This window comes from Semicossyphus pulcher, unplaced genomic scaffold (assembly GCF_022749685.1).
Source record: "Semicossyphus pulcher isolate SPU_LCO1_2020_fin unplaced genomic scaffold, fSemPul1.0.p SCAF_40, whole genome shotgun sequence".
Lineage (NCBI taxonomy): Eukaryota > Metazoa > Chordata > Actinopteri > Labriformes > Labridae > Semicossyphus > Semicossyphus pulcher.
The window spans coordinates 292022-310000 of record NW_027211716.1 but is presented as its reverse complement, the minus strand read 5'-3'; the positions used below and the strand labels follow the sequence as shown (position 1 = coordinate 310000).

At 43.2% G+C, this 17979-nt stretch overlaps 1 protein-coding gene across 1 annotated transcript in view; it reads right to left on the bottom strand.

The window, feature by feature from the left end:
- cacna1fb (calcium channel, voltage-dependent, L type, alpha 1F subunit) overlaps window positions 1-3321 on the bottom strand; it is a 33259-nt gene extending 29938 nt beyond the window's left edge. Inside the window, exons 1-2 of the mRNA XM_069680702.1 lie at window positions 3202-3321; window positions 1516-1616 (exon numbers count right to left, since the gene is read on the bottom strand). Of these exons, the coding sequence (XP_069536803.1) occupies window positions 1516-1616; window positions 3202-3282 (182 nt within the window). The 5' untranslated portion in view covers window positions 3283-3321. The remainder of the gene's footprint in view (window positions 1-1515; window positions 1617-3201) is intronic.
- Window positions 3322-17979: the final 14658 nt, after the last annotated feature.

Genomic DNA, 17979 nt, shown 5'->3' with positions numbered 1-17979 from the left:
TACAGCATAGGGAACAGAAGTAACACTGTAGGGAACATTACACTGCAGCAAACAAGATGATATGTGATGAAGGAAACGCAGAGTTAGACTGTTACACCTTAGAGAATTAAGGCTGTAGGACGTAGGGAACAAGAGAAACCTTAGGGAAGGACAGGAATTATGTAGAGAACAAGACGGAGACCGTGTCGGGAATAAAAGGTTGTACTTGAGAAAACAACAGAGTTGTTTGGGTACAAGTTGGGAACAAGAGAGTACCTCTTTTACACATTAGGGAAGGAGAGAGTAAAACTGTTGTACGGAACGAGAGTTACACTGTAGGGAACAAGAGAGTTTCAAGGTAGGGAACAAGAGAGTTACAAGGTAGGGAACAAGAGAGTTACACTGTCGTGAACAAGAGAGTTACACTGTCGTGAACAAGAGAGTTACAAGGTAGGGAACAGGAGAGTAACACTGTAGGGAACAAGAGAGTTACACTGTCGTGAACAAGAGAATTACAAGGTAGGGAACAAGAGAGTAACACTGTAGGGAACAATAGAGTTACACTGTCGTGAACAAGAGAGTTACAAGGTAGGGAACAAGAGAGTAACACTGTAGGGAACAAGAGAGTTACACTGTCGTGAACAAGAGAATTACAAGGTAGGGAACAAGAGAGTAACACTTTAGGGAACAAGAGAGTTAAAAGGTAGGGAACAAGATAGTTACACTGTAGGAAACAAGAGAGTTGCAACGTTGGGAACAAGAGAGTTACACTGTAGGGAACAAGAGAGTTGCAACGTTGGGAACAAGAAAGTTACACTGTAGGGAGCAAGAGAGTTACACTTTAGGGAACAAGAGAGTTACAACGTAGGGAACAAGAGAGTTACAACGTAGGGAACAAGAGAGTTACAATGTGGGGAAAAAGAGAGTTACACTGTAGGGAACAAGAGAGTTACACCGTAGGGAACAAGAGAGTTACAATGTAGTGAACAAGAGAGTTACACCGTAGGGAACAAGATAGTTACAATGTAGTGAACAAGAGAGTTACACCGTAGGGAACAAGATAGTTACACTGTAGGAAACAAGAGAGTTGCAACGTTGGGAACAAGAGAGTTACACTGTAGGGAACAAGAGAGTTGCAACGTTGGGAACAAGAAAGTTACACTGTAGGGAGCAAGAGAGTTACACTTTAGGGAACAAGAGAGTTACAACGTAGGGAACAAGAGAGTTACAACGTAGGGAACAAGAGAGTTACAATGTGGGGAAAAAGAGAGTTACACTGTAGGGAACAAGATAGTTACAATGTAGGGAACAAGAGAGTTACACCGTAGGGAACAAGAAAGTTACACTGTAGTGAACAAGAGAGTTACACCGTAGGGAACAAGATAGTTACAATGTAGGGAACAAGAGAGTTACAACAAAAGGAACAAGAGAGTAACAGCTTAATTGAAAGAGATTTTGAAACTGTGTTGTTATGTTATAAGAGAGTTCAGTGAACAGGTATAAGGCTGACATCTGATTGGTTAGAGTAAAGGATACTTCCACTCGACGATAGAGAGAGCGGCTCGTCTGATTGGATTGTTGAGTTTCAGGCAGTATAAAGCTCTGGGAGCTCGCTGGACCTGATTACTGCCCTGGACCTGAGGAGGAAGAGACATGACATCATCATGTTTCATCTTTGAGAAATTTAGGTCAGGTTTTAGAGCATTATACTGTACAGAAACTGCCCTCCTCAAAATATAAAATGATCTTCATTTAGCTGCCGATAGAGGAGGGAGCGCAATTTTAATTCTTTTAGATCTGAGTGCAGCATTTGACACAGTAGACCATGCTATTTTAATCGAACGTCTCAAGACCTGGGTTGGCGTCAAGGGCACTACTCTTAGTTGGTTTTATTTCTTTTAAACAGAACCTTCGGGGTCACCATAGGTAACCACTCATCTTCCAACTCTCAGATTGCCTGCGGTGTACCGCAAGGTACAATTTTAAGTCAACTTTTATTTTCTATTTATATGCTCCTACTTGGTGACATTATTCATCGCCACAATCTTTCTTTCCATTGCTATGCAGGCGACACAAAGATTTACCTTCCGCTGTGACCTGGTGACCAAAAAAGCCGAGCTGCTGTTTTCAACTGCCTCAGGGACATTAAATGTTTGATGGCACAAAGTTTTCTGCAGCTCAACGACTCAAAATCAAAAATCATACTTTTCAACTACCCCAACTCGCATATCAATCAGATTCAAAGTTCCCTTGGTCCACTGTCGTCAAAAATCACACCCACTGCAAGAAACTTAGGAGTCATTTTTGATTCAGATTTAACATTCCAACAACACATTAAGAAAGTTGTCCAGTCCTGTTTCATTCAATTAAGATCCATTTCCAAACTAAAATCAATTCTGTCACACGCCGACCTGGAAAAAGTCATTCATGCACTGACCTTTTCTCGACTCGACTGCTGTAACTCACTCCTTTCCAGTTTCTTATCGTGTTGTCTCACCTGTTTTTTAGCGTGTTGTCTTAGCATGTTGCTTCACCTGTTTCTTAGCGTGTTGTCTTAGCGTGTTGTCTCACCTGTTTCTTAGCGTGTTGTCTTAGCGTGTTGTCTCACCTGTTTCTTAGCGTGTTGTCTCACCTGTTTCTTAGCGTGTTGTCTTAGCGTGTTGTCTCACCTGTTTCTTAGCGTGTTGTCTCACCTGTTTCTTAGCGTGTTATCTTAGCTTGTTGTCTCACCTGTTTCTTAGCGTGTTGTCTTAGCTTGTTGTCTCACCTGTTTCTTAGCGTGTTGTCTTAGCTTGTTGTCTCACCTGTTTCTTAGCGTGTTGTCTTAGCTTGTTGTCTCACCTGTTTCTTAGCGCGTTGTCTTAGCGTGTTGTCTCACCTGTTTCTTAGCATGTTGTCTTAGCGTGTTGTCTCACCTGTTTCTTAGCGTGTTGTCTTAGCTTGTTGTCTCACCTGTTTCTTAGCGCGTTGTCTTAGCGTGTTGTCTCACCTGTTTCTTAGCATGTTGTCTTAGCGTGTTGTCTCACCTGTTTCTTAGCGTGTTGTCTTAGCTTGTTGTCTCACCTGTTTCTTAGCATGTTGTCTTAGCTTGTTGTCTCACCTGTTTCTTAGCGCGTTGTCTTACCGTGTTGTCTCACCTGTTTCTTAGCGTGTTGTCTTAGCTTGTTGTCTCACCTGTTTCTTAGCGTGTTGTCTCACCTGTTTCTTAGCGTGTTGTCTCACCTGTTTCTTAGCGTGTTGTCCTTTCCTCCTCTGTGTTCCTGTTGAACTCGTCGTTGAATGAAGTGTGTCTGTTCTTGTCATCCTCACTCCTCCCTCATCCTCTCCGTCCAGCTCTTCGTCCCACTCTCCGTCCCTCTCCTTCCCTCCTCCTTCTCCTACTTCTCCTCCATCCTCCTCTCCTCCCTCTTCCTCTTCCTCACCTTCTTCTTCTTCCCCATCCACTGCTTTGGTGTAGCCATTACGACCCCCACCTGGAGACAGACAGTGAAGATGACATCAGTTTAAATGTTTGTTTATTGTGAATATTATCTACTTTAACTACATGAAGCTGAGAATACTGCAGTACTTTGACTGTGATACTTTAATACATGAAGAATACTGCAGTACTTTGACTGTGATACTTTAATACATGAAGAATACTGCAGTACCTTTACTGTGATACTTTAATACATGAAGAATACTGCAGTACCTTTACTGTGATACTTTAATACATGAAGAATACTGCAGTACTTTGACTGTGATACTTTAATACATGAAGAATACTGCAGTACCTTTACTGTGATACTTTAATACATGAAGAATACTGCAGTACTTTGACTGTGATACTTTAATACATGAAGAATACTGCAGTACCTTTACTGTGATACTTTAATACATGAAGAATACTGCAGTACCTTTACTGTGATACTTTAATACATGAAGAATACTGCAGTACTTTTACTGTGATACTTTAATACATGAAGAATACTGCAGTACTTTTACTGTGATACTTTAACGTAGTAGTTTTACATCGTTTATGTTACTTTGCTGCTAGACGCGAATACGTCCTCCCTCACTAACCTCGTGTCGTCCATGAAGGTAAAAGAGGAGAAGATGACGATGGAGGGAAAAGAGGAGGTGAAACGAGGAGGAGAGAGGTGACATTTTCCAGAGGAAGTGAAAACAGAAATATTGTAGTGAACAGCTGTGACCTAGATTTGTGTGTGTGTGTGTGTGTGTGTGTGTGCGAGAGAGAGAGAGCACGTGTGTGATGTGGGCCGTAATTTATTTGTTAGTACCTGAGGACCCTGAACACACACACACACACACACACACACACACACACACACACACACACACACACAGATAAACCCAGAGATGACAGCACAGTGAGATTACACGTTGATCCACTCTCTCTCTCTCTCTCTCTTCTTACTGATTTCCTAGATGTCCTGTTTCCCAGAGTGCCTTGCTGGTTTATCCAGCTGTTTTTAAATTTTCTCACATGCAGGTGGAGAGAGGGGGACAGGTACACCACATGGCTGTGCACCGTTGCTCAACCTTGGTTCCAGTTTTTGGCCCAGTGGCCACTTGCGGTATTACAGCGGCAAAAAACATTTTCCCCAAAACAGACGTCTGTATAAGTTCTGTGGCGTTGGCTCCACGCGAGCAGCTGTCATTGGACCGAATAGATGCCATTTTGGGGTCCAGCATTCCACTGAACACATGAAGATACCTTCACAGTCAGTGGGAAATTAGGCCTTCAAATTAGGGTCTTGATCGTTGCTTGTGTTGTATTAACTCTCACGTAGCTTTGGACAAAAGCGTCTGCTAAATGAAATTGTGACATCCAAACAGAGACTTTTTTTCTTGATCTGAATGCTGAACTTTTTCTTTAATTTACACTTGTTTATTTTCACTGTCAACAGTCTTCAATCTTTTCTTTGTTTGAGTCTCAGCAGAGAGCAGAGAAACTGTACATGGATTTCACTTCCTCTCTCTGTAAGATCAACCGCTGCTGGATGATGGATCAATGTCGCCTCAACACCCAGTTCATACGTTAAGATCCAGATAAAGAACAACCAATGTCAGAACCTGTGAGCTTTCGGACAACAACCATATAGCCGCTGTTGGCAGCGTTCAGGGGCTTTCGGTGTAGTCTGCAGTTATTCAAATAAGCAATTAAGGACATTTGGACTAAGACTTGCCTGTCTTTGCACTTCTTAATGTTTAAAGTCTGAGTAGAAACTTGAGATGTTAGATTTGTGTTGTATTCAAGAGACGACTTCTACGACCAGACTGTTATGTTCACTCACATGCAGATATCTGTTTCTAATGATAAACAAGAAGCTACATCGATAGCCGTTATAGTCCGCCTCTCTGTGAAAGGACAAAACTACAAAAAACTTCATTTTTATTTTGTCTTTTTATGTATTAAAATGTCTAATATCATATCAGCAGAGGACCGAGCAGTGAGCCCTGTGGGACACCCAGTCTGCAGATCTGAAGGGCACATGATATATACCTCCAGTCTTTTTAGACCGCCCTCTTTAGAATTACTTCATTTTTTACTGGATGAACTTGCAGCGTGTAAATCCATCAAGTTTGAGTCAGAGCTCTGCTCCACATGGGCAGTTTTCCTGCATACCAACCAAAGCCGGCTGAATCGTGAGCAGACAACACTACTGACACTACAAACAGAAACCAGAGCGCTTCAGACACCAGAAAACATGTCCCTCGCCTGCAGCTTCTGCATTTTAATAAAGATATCTGAGATTACACAACAACTTACACATGATTAAACATCCCCACAACCCACCCTGAACATTTGAATTCATGAATCTTCCAGAGAAAAAGAATCCTCCACTTTATTACAGTCCAAGGCTGATGTGACAGATCAAACATATTGATTCTCAGGTAGTTGTTTATTTTACATCTACTGAAAGAAATGTGGAGACAAGTCAGGTGCTCAGATGGTGATCTAACTCTACTACAGTGGCTCTGTGCATTTCCTTAAAAAGTCCACTGGGTTTCTTGTTACAGAGATTTGAACCTGAGTCTGGATGGATGTTCTGCTGTCCACGCTGCTGTCACATCAGAGAGATCATGTGACTCTGACAGGAAGATAAAGCTTCCTGAACTCAGCCTGAGATGGATTATCTCTCTGAAGGTTCAGTTCACAGGACGGGATCAGTCTAAACCCTGGAAACCATCAGAGACTGAAACACAAAAACAACAGCATGGTCCAACACAGCTTCTCTTTTTTACTGAACTCAGAGCTGGCAGCATCCCAGCAGGTTCATCATTCGTCCAATCAGCAGCTGAGGTTGGGACGGTGCAGGTCACATGACTGAGGGTCACGTTGTTTCTTCCTGTGGAGGAGCTGCTTCACCCGCAGGACGACAAGAACCGACTAATTATCCCCGAATTACCCCGAGTCAACTCACATCATCATGACAACAGAGTGTGTGTGTGTGTGTGTGTGGTGGTTGTGTAGTGGGGCATCCCATCACTTGCACACAACGCTGCACTCGCCTTGTTAACTTTCTACTTTTCACTGCCCTGTCTCTTACTGTGTGTGTGTGTGTGTGTGTGTGTGTGTGTGTGTCACGCTGCCCTCCAGCCTGGTCCAGCTGGAAGGTCATCAGTTCATTTAGTGAATGTTGGGGCAGTTTTTCTTCTTCTTCACTGCTCACATCACAGACTCACAGCAGCAGCAGAAGAAGAGAGTTTTAACTGCGAGCTCGATCGATCATCATCATCACGTTTTTTATGTTAGTATTGATACTATCTGTTCTGATAAACAGCATGTTATAGTGTTACATCTTTACTGGGATCTTTACTAGCTGCCTGTTGAGATTATTTCCCATCATGCTCCTGGTGGACATTTACAAGTAGAAAAACAAACAATGGAGCAGAATCAGGAGCAGCTTTTGCCCACAGCTGCTCCTGAGTGTGCAGAGGTAGCATTACGAGCTAGCAGGCAGTTAACAAGGCAATTCTTTGCTGCTGGAATGAGCGCTTCATGATTGTTGTTTGACAATGTTTACAAGTACAAGTACAGAACTACAAAAAACGTTGTCTAATGTTCTCAGACTTCAGGGAAAATCCAAATGGACTTTATGCACTTATTATATAAGCAGAGGACCCAGTAATGAGCCCTGTGGAACGCCTAGTCTGCAGTTTTTTTGGTTTTTTTTAAAGATTATTTTTTGGCCTTTGCCTTTATTTATAGGACAGCTGAAGAGAGACAGGGAATGTTGGGAGTAGAGAGTGGGGGATGACTTGCACCATATGATCAGCAGATCAGGAGTCGAGTCTGCGATCAGTGCGACGAGGACTGTAGCCTCTGTACATGGGGCGCCTGCTCTACCGACTGAGCTAAACAGCGCCCCCTAGTCTGCAGTTTTGAGGGGCACATGATATTTAACACACTTCTGCTCACATTGAAAATACGTTTTTGAAGTTCTGATGAAAGAGTTTTTAAGACCGCCCTCCTTCCTTTAGAATCACTTCATCTGATAGAGGAAGAACCCGCAGAGTGTAAATCCAACACAGTCAAAGTTTTCTTATCAGAGTCAGAGCTCAGCTAAGACCAGCATGCAAATCTCCTGTCGGTGTGTTCAAAGACACTCGGAATTTGAAAATGAACATCAGCTGTAATCTTTCCCTGGTATCCATGTCTGATTATTGTCTTGTGACATGTTGAACAGCGATCAATAAAGACATCTGATCAGTTTGGAGGACTTCAAACTGCCGCCTCACTTAAAAGGTCTCTGAGTAAAGTTTAAATAAGCCTCATTTCATAGATGAACAATAGGACGGATTAACACTGCTGCCGCGGTAACCAATGATGTCATGTGGGTTAATGCTCATTTCCATGACAACCTTATCAGGAGATCCACGGAGGCCATCTTAATTCAGAGAGCAGGAAGTCTGATCCTCCGTCAGGATGAGGAGGATTAAACTGAGTCACTTGTGATGATGGAGGGGTGTGACCGCTGTTAACCCTGTCCTATCTGAGGTCAAAGGTCAGAGCTCACAGTATGGCACAGGTGCAGTTATTCAGGTGTAGATACCTGCTCAGTGTCGGTTCAGGAACAGGTGTAACATTCAACTCTTAAGTTATGGTTTATTTCAGTGACACATACAGGACCAGTTTAGGTCCTGGTTTGTAAAGGAGTGTGTTCAAACCCGCGGGTCGGGACCCCCGAGGGGGCTCCAAAGAAAAATCTGAAGGTTAAAGAGAAAAGTAAAAAAAGATGAGAGAGAGGGAATCTTAATATTTTACTTCTTTTCTCTAATGAATACTTTCATTCTTCAGCAGTCAAATAAACAGTTAAAAAAACAAAACTTATTTAATATTTAAGTTCTGATAAACTCTGAGCCAATCAGAGGCGCTGCTCTGTGACGAGGAGAGCTTTCCTTATTCGATGGTGAACAAGTTAGGAGCCAATCATCTGAAGCAGTGAACTGAAAATGAACGTAAAGTCACAGAAGCATCACAGTCATCCAACAGGAACTCACTGAGGAGGAGCTGTCTCACATTCAGACCAACATCTCTCTGTGACAGCTGTGAAACAGGAAGTAGCTTGCAGGATCTGAGGTATGTTCAGAACCCTTTCATAATAAGAGTGTCACATTCTGACAGAGCTGCTGATTCTGGAGTTTAACACACACCTGAGTCTGTGCAGAGAAATAGACTGAGAGAAAGACAACTGAGATGTACGTTCTGCGATTGCCATAGAAGAAATAATTCTCCAGGCCAGCAGGTGGCGATAGTCAGTATTTGTTAACTAAAGACGGGAAACAGGAAGTTCTCAAACTAAACTTTAGTTGTGATTAAGCAGCGATGAACTCACCAAACTAACTTTGAAGCTCGCTAACCTTCACAATAAGAGCTAACCTTCACAATAAGAGCTAATATTCACAATAAGAGCTACCCTTCACAATAAGAGCTAATATTCACAATAAGAGCTAACCTTCACAATAAGAGCTAACCTTCACAATAAGAGCTACCCTTCACAATAAGAGCTAATATTCACAATAAGAGCTACCCTTCACAATAAGAGCTAACCTACACAATAAGAGCTAACCTTCACAATAAGAGCTAATACTCACAATAAGAGCTAACCTTCACAATAAGAGCTAATACTCACAATAAGAGCTAACCTACACAATAAGAGCTAACCTACAAAATAAGAGCTAACCTTCACAATAAGAGCTACCCTTCACAATAAGAGCTAATATTCACAATAAGAGCTACCCTTCACAATAAGAGCTAATATTCACAATAAGAGCTACCCTTCACAATAAGAGCTAACCTTCACAATAAGAGCTACCCTTCACAATAAGAGCTAACCTACACAATAAGAGCTAACCTTCACAATAAGAGCTAATACTCACAATAAGAGCTAACCTACACAATAAGAGCTAATACTCACAATAAGAGCTAACCTTCACAATAAGAGCTAACCTACACAATAAGAGCTAACCTACAAAATAAGAGCTAACCTTCACAATAAGAGCTACCCTTCACAATAAGAGCTAACCTACACAATAAGAGCTCACCTTCACAATAAAAGCTCACACAGAATATGAAATGTTCTCACAGTTCCTGTCCACCTGTGACTGATTCCACAGACAGGAAGTGAGATGTTCAACTGGACTGACCTCTGACCTCTGCTCAGGTTCAAGGTCACGTGCTGTTCATGATAATAAGTTAGAGCGTTGTGAGTATTAACAACTTTTACTTCACAGATTTTCAACCTTAAATGTTCACATGTTTGAATGTCAGAGTCTGGTTGTTCTGGAGAGGAGGAGAATAATTCTGCTTTCAGTAAAAAAACCTATGAGTGAAAACTGAACACTGAAGGAAACTTAAAATGTGAGCTAATGTGGTTAGCAGCCGCTGAGCTAGCAGCCGCTGAGCTAGCAGCCGCTGAGCTAGCAGCCGCTGAGCTAGCAGCCGCTGAGCTTGCAGCTCCTCCTGAGTCTGCTGAGGAGCCTCAGAGAAACACTGGTTTTTAACATGAAGCTGCTTTATTCTTTTTTTTTAATGATCATTTCTTAAAAACAAAAGAACTTCTTCAGGCCGCTGTCATTATCAGGAAACTCTTTAAACTGGCAGCTTTATCAAATCATACATTGTAAGAAAAATCAATATTTATCAGAAGCCAATAAAAAATTGTGATTAGTTTTTTCCAGTACGATTAATTATATTTCAGATCATTAAAAAGATAAAGTCCGTTCTTGAGCTGTGTTACTGACTTTGCAGGTAAACGATGAATAAAAATCATTACAAAGTTTGAGAATAGAAACAGTATCAAACATAATATTTTATAAATAATAATACAATTATATAATAATGAATCATATATTTGATATTATTCTCACCTCCTCAGTCTGTAGCTAATAAAGTGTCCTGTGTTAGTTTGAATTGATCTGACGGTTTGATTTTTAAACTGAACAATAATTCATTAAGTCTGTTGTGTGCTTTGATAAACTGTCAAACTGAAGATACTTTCACCTCACTGATGTTCTGTCTCCGTTACTTTGTGCAGAAGCTCTGTCAGTGATTTAACTGATCGATCAATCCTCTAATTATTCTCTGGATCAGATGACTCATCATGTGATCTTTAACATGTCAAAAAAAGTAATGAATACTCGTCACAGTTAAACTGAGACTTCACGTCCTGTCAGAAAAGAGAAGCAGCAGATCTTCACCTTTAAGAAGCTTGGAGGGAACATGTTTGATATCTGTTTGAAAAATGAAACGATTAATCAATCTAATCTAATCAAACGGTTGGCGAATTATTTCCTTTAGATAGAGTAATCGATGAATGATCGCAGCTCTCCGGGACAGAGGTGAGACTGCGATGAAGTGAAGCTGCTTCTGATCAAACTGAACTTTGTTTAACCTGCAGATAAAACCCAGCAGAGAGCAGATGTGTCTTACTTTTGCTCCTCTCCTCGTACATCTCCGCTGTTTCCTCTCAGCTCCGAACACCGATAATCATCTTTAATCGATCGATCAGTTTCCAGTCGCTGTGATCCTCATCAGCCTCTTCTCTCATTCACTCACACGAACAACTTCCCCGCATTTTAACCGCCAAAAAAATCTATTTCTAACAATAAATCCACTTCTGTTCTTCTTCTGCTGCAGCTGCTGATCGATTTATCGATTCATCAATGATCGATTAACTTCCAACAGGCGGAAAAAAGTGAGAAGAAATCCGATAAATCCAGAGAGATCCGAGGACACAAAATCTGCTTCTTTTTTCAGCTTCAGTTCACTAATCTCTCTCTCTGTGTGTGTGTGTGTGTGTGTGTGTGTGTGTGTGTGTGTGTGTCTGTGTGTGTGTGTCTCTCTCTCTCTCTCTCTCTCTGTGTGTGTGTGTGTGTGTCTGTGTGTGTGTCTCTCTCTCTCTCTCTCTCTCTCTGTGTGTGTGTGTGTGTGTCTGTGTGTGTGTGTCTCTCTCTCTCTCTCTCTCTCTCTCTCTCTCTCTCTCTCTCTCTCTCTGTGTCTCTCTCACTCTCACTCTCTCTCATCTATCTGTTCATCTCTCCCTCTCTCTCTATCACCCTCTCTCTCAGTGTCTCTCTCCCTCTCTCTCTCTCTCTCTCTCCCAATTGGGGATTAAATAGAAAAAACAGCTCAGTGTGTTAAAGGGGAGGGCAGCTGCAGCATTAAAGGCGCAGACAGAATAAAAATCTGACAAAGGTTTTACTATCAGCACAAACATGTCATGATGGTGATGGTGGTGATGATGGTGATGGTGATGGTGATGGTGGTGATGATGGTGATGGAGGTGATGGCGATGATGATGATGGTTGTGTTGGTGGTGATGATGATGGAGGTGATGATGGTGATGGTGATGATGATGGAGGTGATGGTGGTGATGATGATGATGGAGGTGATGATGGTGATGGTGATGGTGATGATGATGGTGATGGAGGTGATGGTGATGATGATGGTGATGGTGATGGTGGTGATGATGGTGATGGAGGTGATGGCGATGATGATGATGGTTGTGTTGGTGGTGATGATGATGGAGGTGATGATGGTGATGGTGATGGTGATGGAGGTGATGGTGGTGATGATGATGATGGAGGTGATGATGGTGATGGTGATGGTGGTGATGATGGTGATGGTGATGGTGATGATGATGGTGATGGAGGTGATGGCGATGATGATGATGGTTGTGTTGGTGGTGATGATGATGGAGGTGATGATGGTGATGGTGATGGTGATGGAGGTGATGGTGGTGATGAGGATGATGATGATGATGATGATGATGATGATGGAGGTGATGGAGGTGATGATGATGGAGGTGATGAATAGTGTGGAAGAAACATGTCTCTATCCTCTGTAACATCCTCTGCACTCGTATCTATGACTGATGACATTCACTGTGTAGTTTTGTAGCTGTTTGTCATAAAAGTGAAGGCAGAGACAAGAAGCTGAAACAGTCTGTAGTTCTTCTGGGAAACAGACGTCACATGAGCCGTCTGCAGCTTTCATCGTTACTGTGAGACGTCTGATCGTTCACATAGAGAGCGTCTGATTGTCTCGCTGCAGACAGGACTTCTTCCAGTCGGACAGTGAAGATGTGAAGTGAACATGAGCACAGGAAACAATGTCCTCAGAGGTAAATTAAAGAGACACTTACCTTCACACACACACACACACACACGCACACACAAACACGCACGCACGCACGCACACACACACGCACACACACACAGGTGTATTACAGCCTAATCTGTGGCTTGATGGAGTCTTGATGTTCAATTTCAACACAAAGTCAAGAAGGAAACATTGAATGTCCCCCTCTCTCCCTCCTTCACCTCCTCCCCCGCTCTCCCTCCTTCACCTCCTCCCCCGCTCTCCCTCCTTCACCTCCTCCCCCCCTCTCCCTCCAGGTTGATTTCAGAGTCTGGGCAGTAAAGATCAGATCCAGGACACGTTCTACAGAAGTGTTCTCAGGTGGTCTTTTGGGGCAACTATCCATCTCAGAATCAGAATCAGGTTTATTGCCAAGTAGGTTTACACACACAAGGAGTTTGTTTTGCTGATTTTGGTGCAGAACAATTAACACAGAACTAGAATAAGATTAAGTAAAAGACTTAAATAGAATAAGATAAAAAATAGGAATAAGAATAAAGATATAAAAGCAATACGTATCATACACCTGTAAAAACTGTACAGGTGTGCAGGATATTGAAAAGTGCAAAGAGCTTAGAGTATTAATTTGAAAATAGTGCAGTGAAGACCAACACAACACAAAGTCCTGTCTAAGAGGCAGACCCACACAGACCCACAGCAGGTCCTCTCCAGCAGTCTCTGCTCTCATGTTGGTGCTGGAGCCTTAAACACTGTTCCATAAACCAGGTGCACATTGTTAACAATCAGACTCACCTGCAGTGACAACAGAGGGGGAGAAGGGACAAACAGAGCAGGAAGCACAAAGCTGTAACAGTCTCAGGTTGGAGGTTAAAAAGCGTCTCTGTGAATCGTTTGAATGTGACGACGAGATGAGAGGCCAAGCAACGGCCGAGTGACAGACGATCAGCAGGGAGAGCCTGCAGGAAGGAGATGGACGTAAAGGAGCACACGCGTGCATAGTGCTCGAAAGATTCACACGTCCACATAGAGAATCAGACAGAGAACAGAGAGCTGCAGACGGAGGAGAAGAGCTCACAGACATGAAGTGTGACATGAAGAATATGAACGTGTGTTTTTATTTTCTTTAATTAAAGTTCTCCTGTTGACATCCCTTTACATCACTTTACATCCCTTAACTTTACATCACTTAAAATCACTTTACATCCCTTAACTTTACATCCCTTAACTTAACATCACTTAACTTTACATCACTTAACTTTACATCACTTTACATCACTTTACATCACTTAACATCACTTAACTTTACATCACTTTACATCCCTTAACTTTACATCCCTTTACATCCCTTTACATCCCTTTACATCCCTTAACTTTACATCACTTAACATCACTTAACATCACTTAACATAACTTAACTTTACATCACTTAACATCACTTTACATCACTTAACTTTACATCACTTAACATCACTTGACATCACTTTACATCACTTAACTTTACATCACTTAACATCACTTAACTTTACATCACTTAACATCACTTAACATCACTTTACATCACTTTAAATCACTTTACATCACTTAACATCACTTAACATCACTTAACTTTACATCACTTAACATCACTTTACATCACTTTACATCACTTAACATCACTTTAAATCACTTTACATCACTTTACTTTACATCACTTAACATCACTTTACATCACTTAACATCACTTTACATCACTTTACATCACTTAACTTTACATCACTTTACATCACTTAACTTTACATCACTTAACATCACTTAACATCACTTTACATCACTTAACATCACTTAACATCACTTAACTTAACATCACTTAACATCACTTAACTTTACATCACTTAACATCACTTTACATCACTTTACATCACTTAACTTTACATCACTTAACATCACTTAACATCACTTTACATCACTTAACTTTACATCATTTTACTTTAAATCAGTTTAAATCCCTTTACTTCACTTTACATCACTTTACATCACTTTACATCACTCTCTATATGATCACATCTATATTTGTGGACGGCCCGCACTACCTCCTGAGCCACTACCATAAACTAAAATATTATGTTCTGAAATCAGACAGGAAATCCATCTGTTTGACCTCCTTGTCCTCCTTTCACCTCCTCTTATTACTCCCTGGGTAATCAACTCTTCTCCTTTTCACCTCCTTTCTCCTTCTTTCCTCCCTCTCATGCCTCCATGTTTTTAATCTCCCCCTTTCTTTCTCTACACCTCCCCAAAATGTTTCCATCCTTCCTATGCTTCCTCCTCGTCTCCTCCACCTCCTTTCTCTTACTCTCCCTCACATTCTTTCAGTTATAATGTAACCAAAACGTTGGACCCACGTACAAACAGCAAACACACTGGAAAATGCAAGTTGACAAAAGGTAATTCATTTCAGACTGAGAGGCTGAAGTTGAGCAGGGCGAGGCAGACCGGAGTGGCTTGAGGACAGGATCTGGGCGCGGAGGCGGTGCAGACTGCAGGTGAAGGTGGATCTAAGCACACAAACACAGCACGACAAATAAACGGTCAAAAAGGTTTCAAAGAGCAGCCTAGTGGAATATCACATGTGGTGAACGGACAAACTGGCGAGGAATGACTGACTCAACCGGGCTTTTATACAGAGCAGAGTGTAGGTGGCTTGATTGACTGATGAGCAGCAGGTGTGTAGGCTTGTTCTGTGAATGAAGTCAGCAGGCCACGCCCAGCTCCTACTGACACAAAAAGAGAGAACATACACGGGAGGGGAAACACGGGGGAGACAGACGAGGACCCTGACACTTTCCTCCTCTTCCTCCACTTTCTCCACATTTTTGACCTCCTGGTCCTCCTATATCTCCTCTTCTCTCTCCTTTTCTCTGAGAAACAAACTCTTTTTTTGCATCCTAACCTCCTTCTCACCTCCTTTTTTGTCTGTCTCATGCTTCCTCCATGTTCTTTCTCTCCTCTTTTCTCTCTTTCTCTACCACCTCCTCTTTTCTTTCTCTACACCCTTCCAAATGTTCCCTTCATTCCTTACTTCTCATCCTTCCTATCCTCCGTCCTCATCTCCTCCTCCACGTCCTCTTCACCTCCTCCTCTCCACCCTGCAGTCCCTCCTCTTCAACTCCTCCTCTCCACCCTGCAGTCCCTCCTCTTCACCTCCTCCTCTCCATCCTGCAGTCCCTCCTCTTCACCTCCTCCTCTCCATCCTGCAGTCCCTCCTCTTCACCTCCTCCTCTTCATCCTGCAGTCCCTCCTCTTCACCTCCTCCTCTTCATCCTGCAGATAAAACAACAGAGAGTTTAGAGACAAACAGATCTGAGGAGGATAAAAGTCTGTGTCCATTAGATCAGAGAGGATGCAGGGCAGCATGTGTGTGTGTGTGTGTGTGTGTGTGCGTGCACGCGCGTGTGTGTGTGTGTCTCTAAGCTTCTATATTAAGCCGTTCATAATCCTGCTGCAGAGGATTTACCTCTTTTTCTCTCAGTCGTTTGTTGTTTCTGTCAAAATAAAATAAAACTCGACAAAATAAAAGTCTGCTTCCTGTCAGCAGCTCAGTGCTTTTTATTTCCCATCATCCTCTCTGTCCATACTCTCTTCCCTGACTCCTCCTTCTCTCTGCAGTCTCTGTCCTTCCCCGTCTGTCCACCAGGTGTCCTCGGACCTCACATCAGACCTGCTCACCTGTCTCACCCTCTGAACCAGCCTGTCTGTGTTTAAAGCAGACAGACTCCTGATGATTGAAGTTACTTTGAGGCTTTTATTTCCAAACTCAGCCTGAACTCGTCTACTTCCTGTTCACCTGCCCGTTCTTCTTCTTCTCTTTAACTTCCTGTCTTTACCTGAGAGCTCTCCTCCTCTCTCATTTAATCAGACGTCTTCACAGAAACTCACCTGTGTCAGTTACCTGTGCAGCTGCCTGTTATGACCTGTATTTATATTTAGACAGCGACCTCTAGTGGCTTAAGATGTCATGGCAGGAACAAAGAGGAGGTCAGAGGTCAGGGTGTGAAGATAATAATATAATAATAATAACTTTATTTATAGCACCTTTAAAAACAAGATGCACCAGGATAGCCCTCGTGAGGAGGAGAGAGAGTGAGGAGGAGCGTGAGCGAGGAGGAGAGAGAGAGAGAGCGAGGAGAGAGAGTGAGGAGGAGAGAGAGAGAGGAGAGAGCGAGAGGAGAGAGAGAGAGAGAGTGAGGAGGAGAGAGAGAGAGAGAGCGAGGAGAGAGAGAGAGAGAGAGCGAGGAGAGAGAGTGAGGAGGAGAGAGAGAGAGAGGAGAGAGCGAGAGGAGAGAGAGAGAGAGAGCGAGGAGAGAGAGTGAGGAGGAGAGAGAGAGACGAGAGAGCGAGAGGAGAGAGAGAGAGAGAGCGAGGAGAGAGAGTGAGGAGGAGAGAGAGAGAGGAGAGAGCGAGAGGAGAGAGAGAGAGAGAGCGAGGAGAGAGAGTGAGGAGGAGAGAGAGAGAGGAGGAGAAAGAGGAGGAGAGAGCGAGGAGGAGAGGGAGAGAGGAGGATAGAGAGTGAGGAGGAGAGAGAGTGAGGAGGAGAGAGAGTGAGGAGGAGAGAGAGAGAGAGCGAGGAGAGAGAGTGAGGAGGAGAGAGAGAGAGGAGAGAGCGAGAGGAGAGAGAGAGAGAGAGCGAGGAGAGAGAGTGAGGAGGAGAGAGAGAGAGGAGGAGAAAGAGGAGGAGAGAGCGAGGAGGAGAGGGAGAGAGGAGGAGAGAGAGTGAGGAGGAGAGCGAGAGGAGAGAGAGGAGGAGGAGAGAGAGAGAGGAGAGAGCGAGAGGAGAGAGAGGAGGAGGAGAGAGAGAGAGGAGAGAGCGAGAGGAGAGAGAGGAGGAGGAGAGAGAGAGAGGAGGAGAGAGAGAGAGCGAGGAGAGAGAGAGAGGAGAGAGCGAGAGGAGAGAGAGGAGGAGGAGAGAGAGAGAGGAGAGAGCGAGAGGAGAGAGAGGAGGAGGAGAGAGAGAGAGGAGGAGAGAGAGAGAGCAAGGAGAGAGAGGAGGAGGAGAGAGAGAGAGAGAGGAGGAGAGAGAGAGGAGAGAGAGAGAGCAAGGAGAGAGAGGAGGAGGAGAGAGAGAGAGCGAGGAGGAGAGAGGAGGAGGAGAGAGAGAGAGGAGAGAGAGAGAGCAAGGAGAGAGAGTGAGGAGGAGAGAGAGAGAGAGAGGAGGAGGAGAGAGAGAGAGCAAGGAGAGAGAGTGAGGAGGAGAGAGAGAGGAGAGAGAGGAGGAGGAGAAAGGAGGACGAAGTGGAAACAGAGTCATAAAGACGTTTGTTCCTGTTTCAGTTGTTATTTTATGATTGAATAAAATCACGTGTCCGTCTATAGAAACATTGTTAGTTCATGTTTAATTATTGTTGCATGAAAAC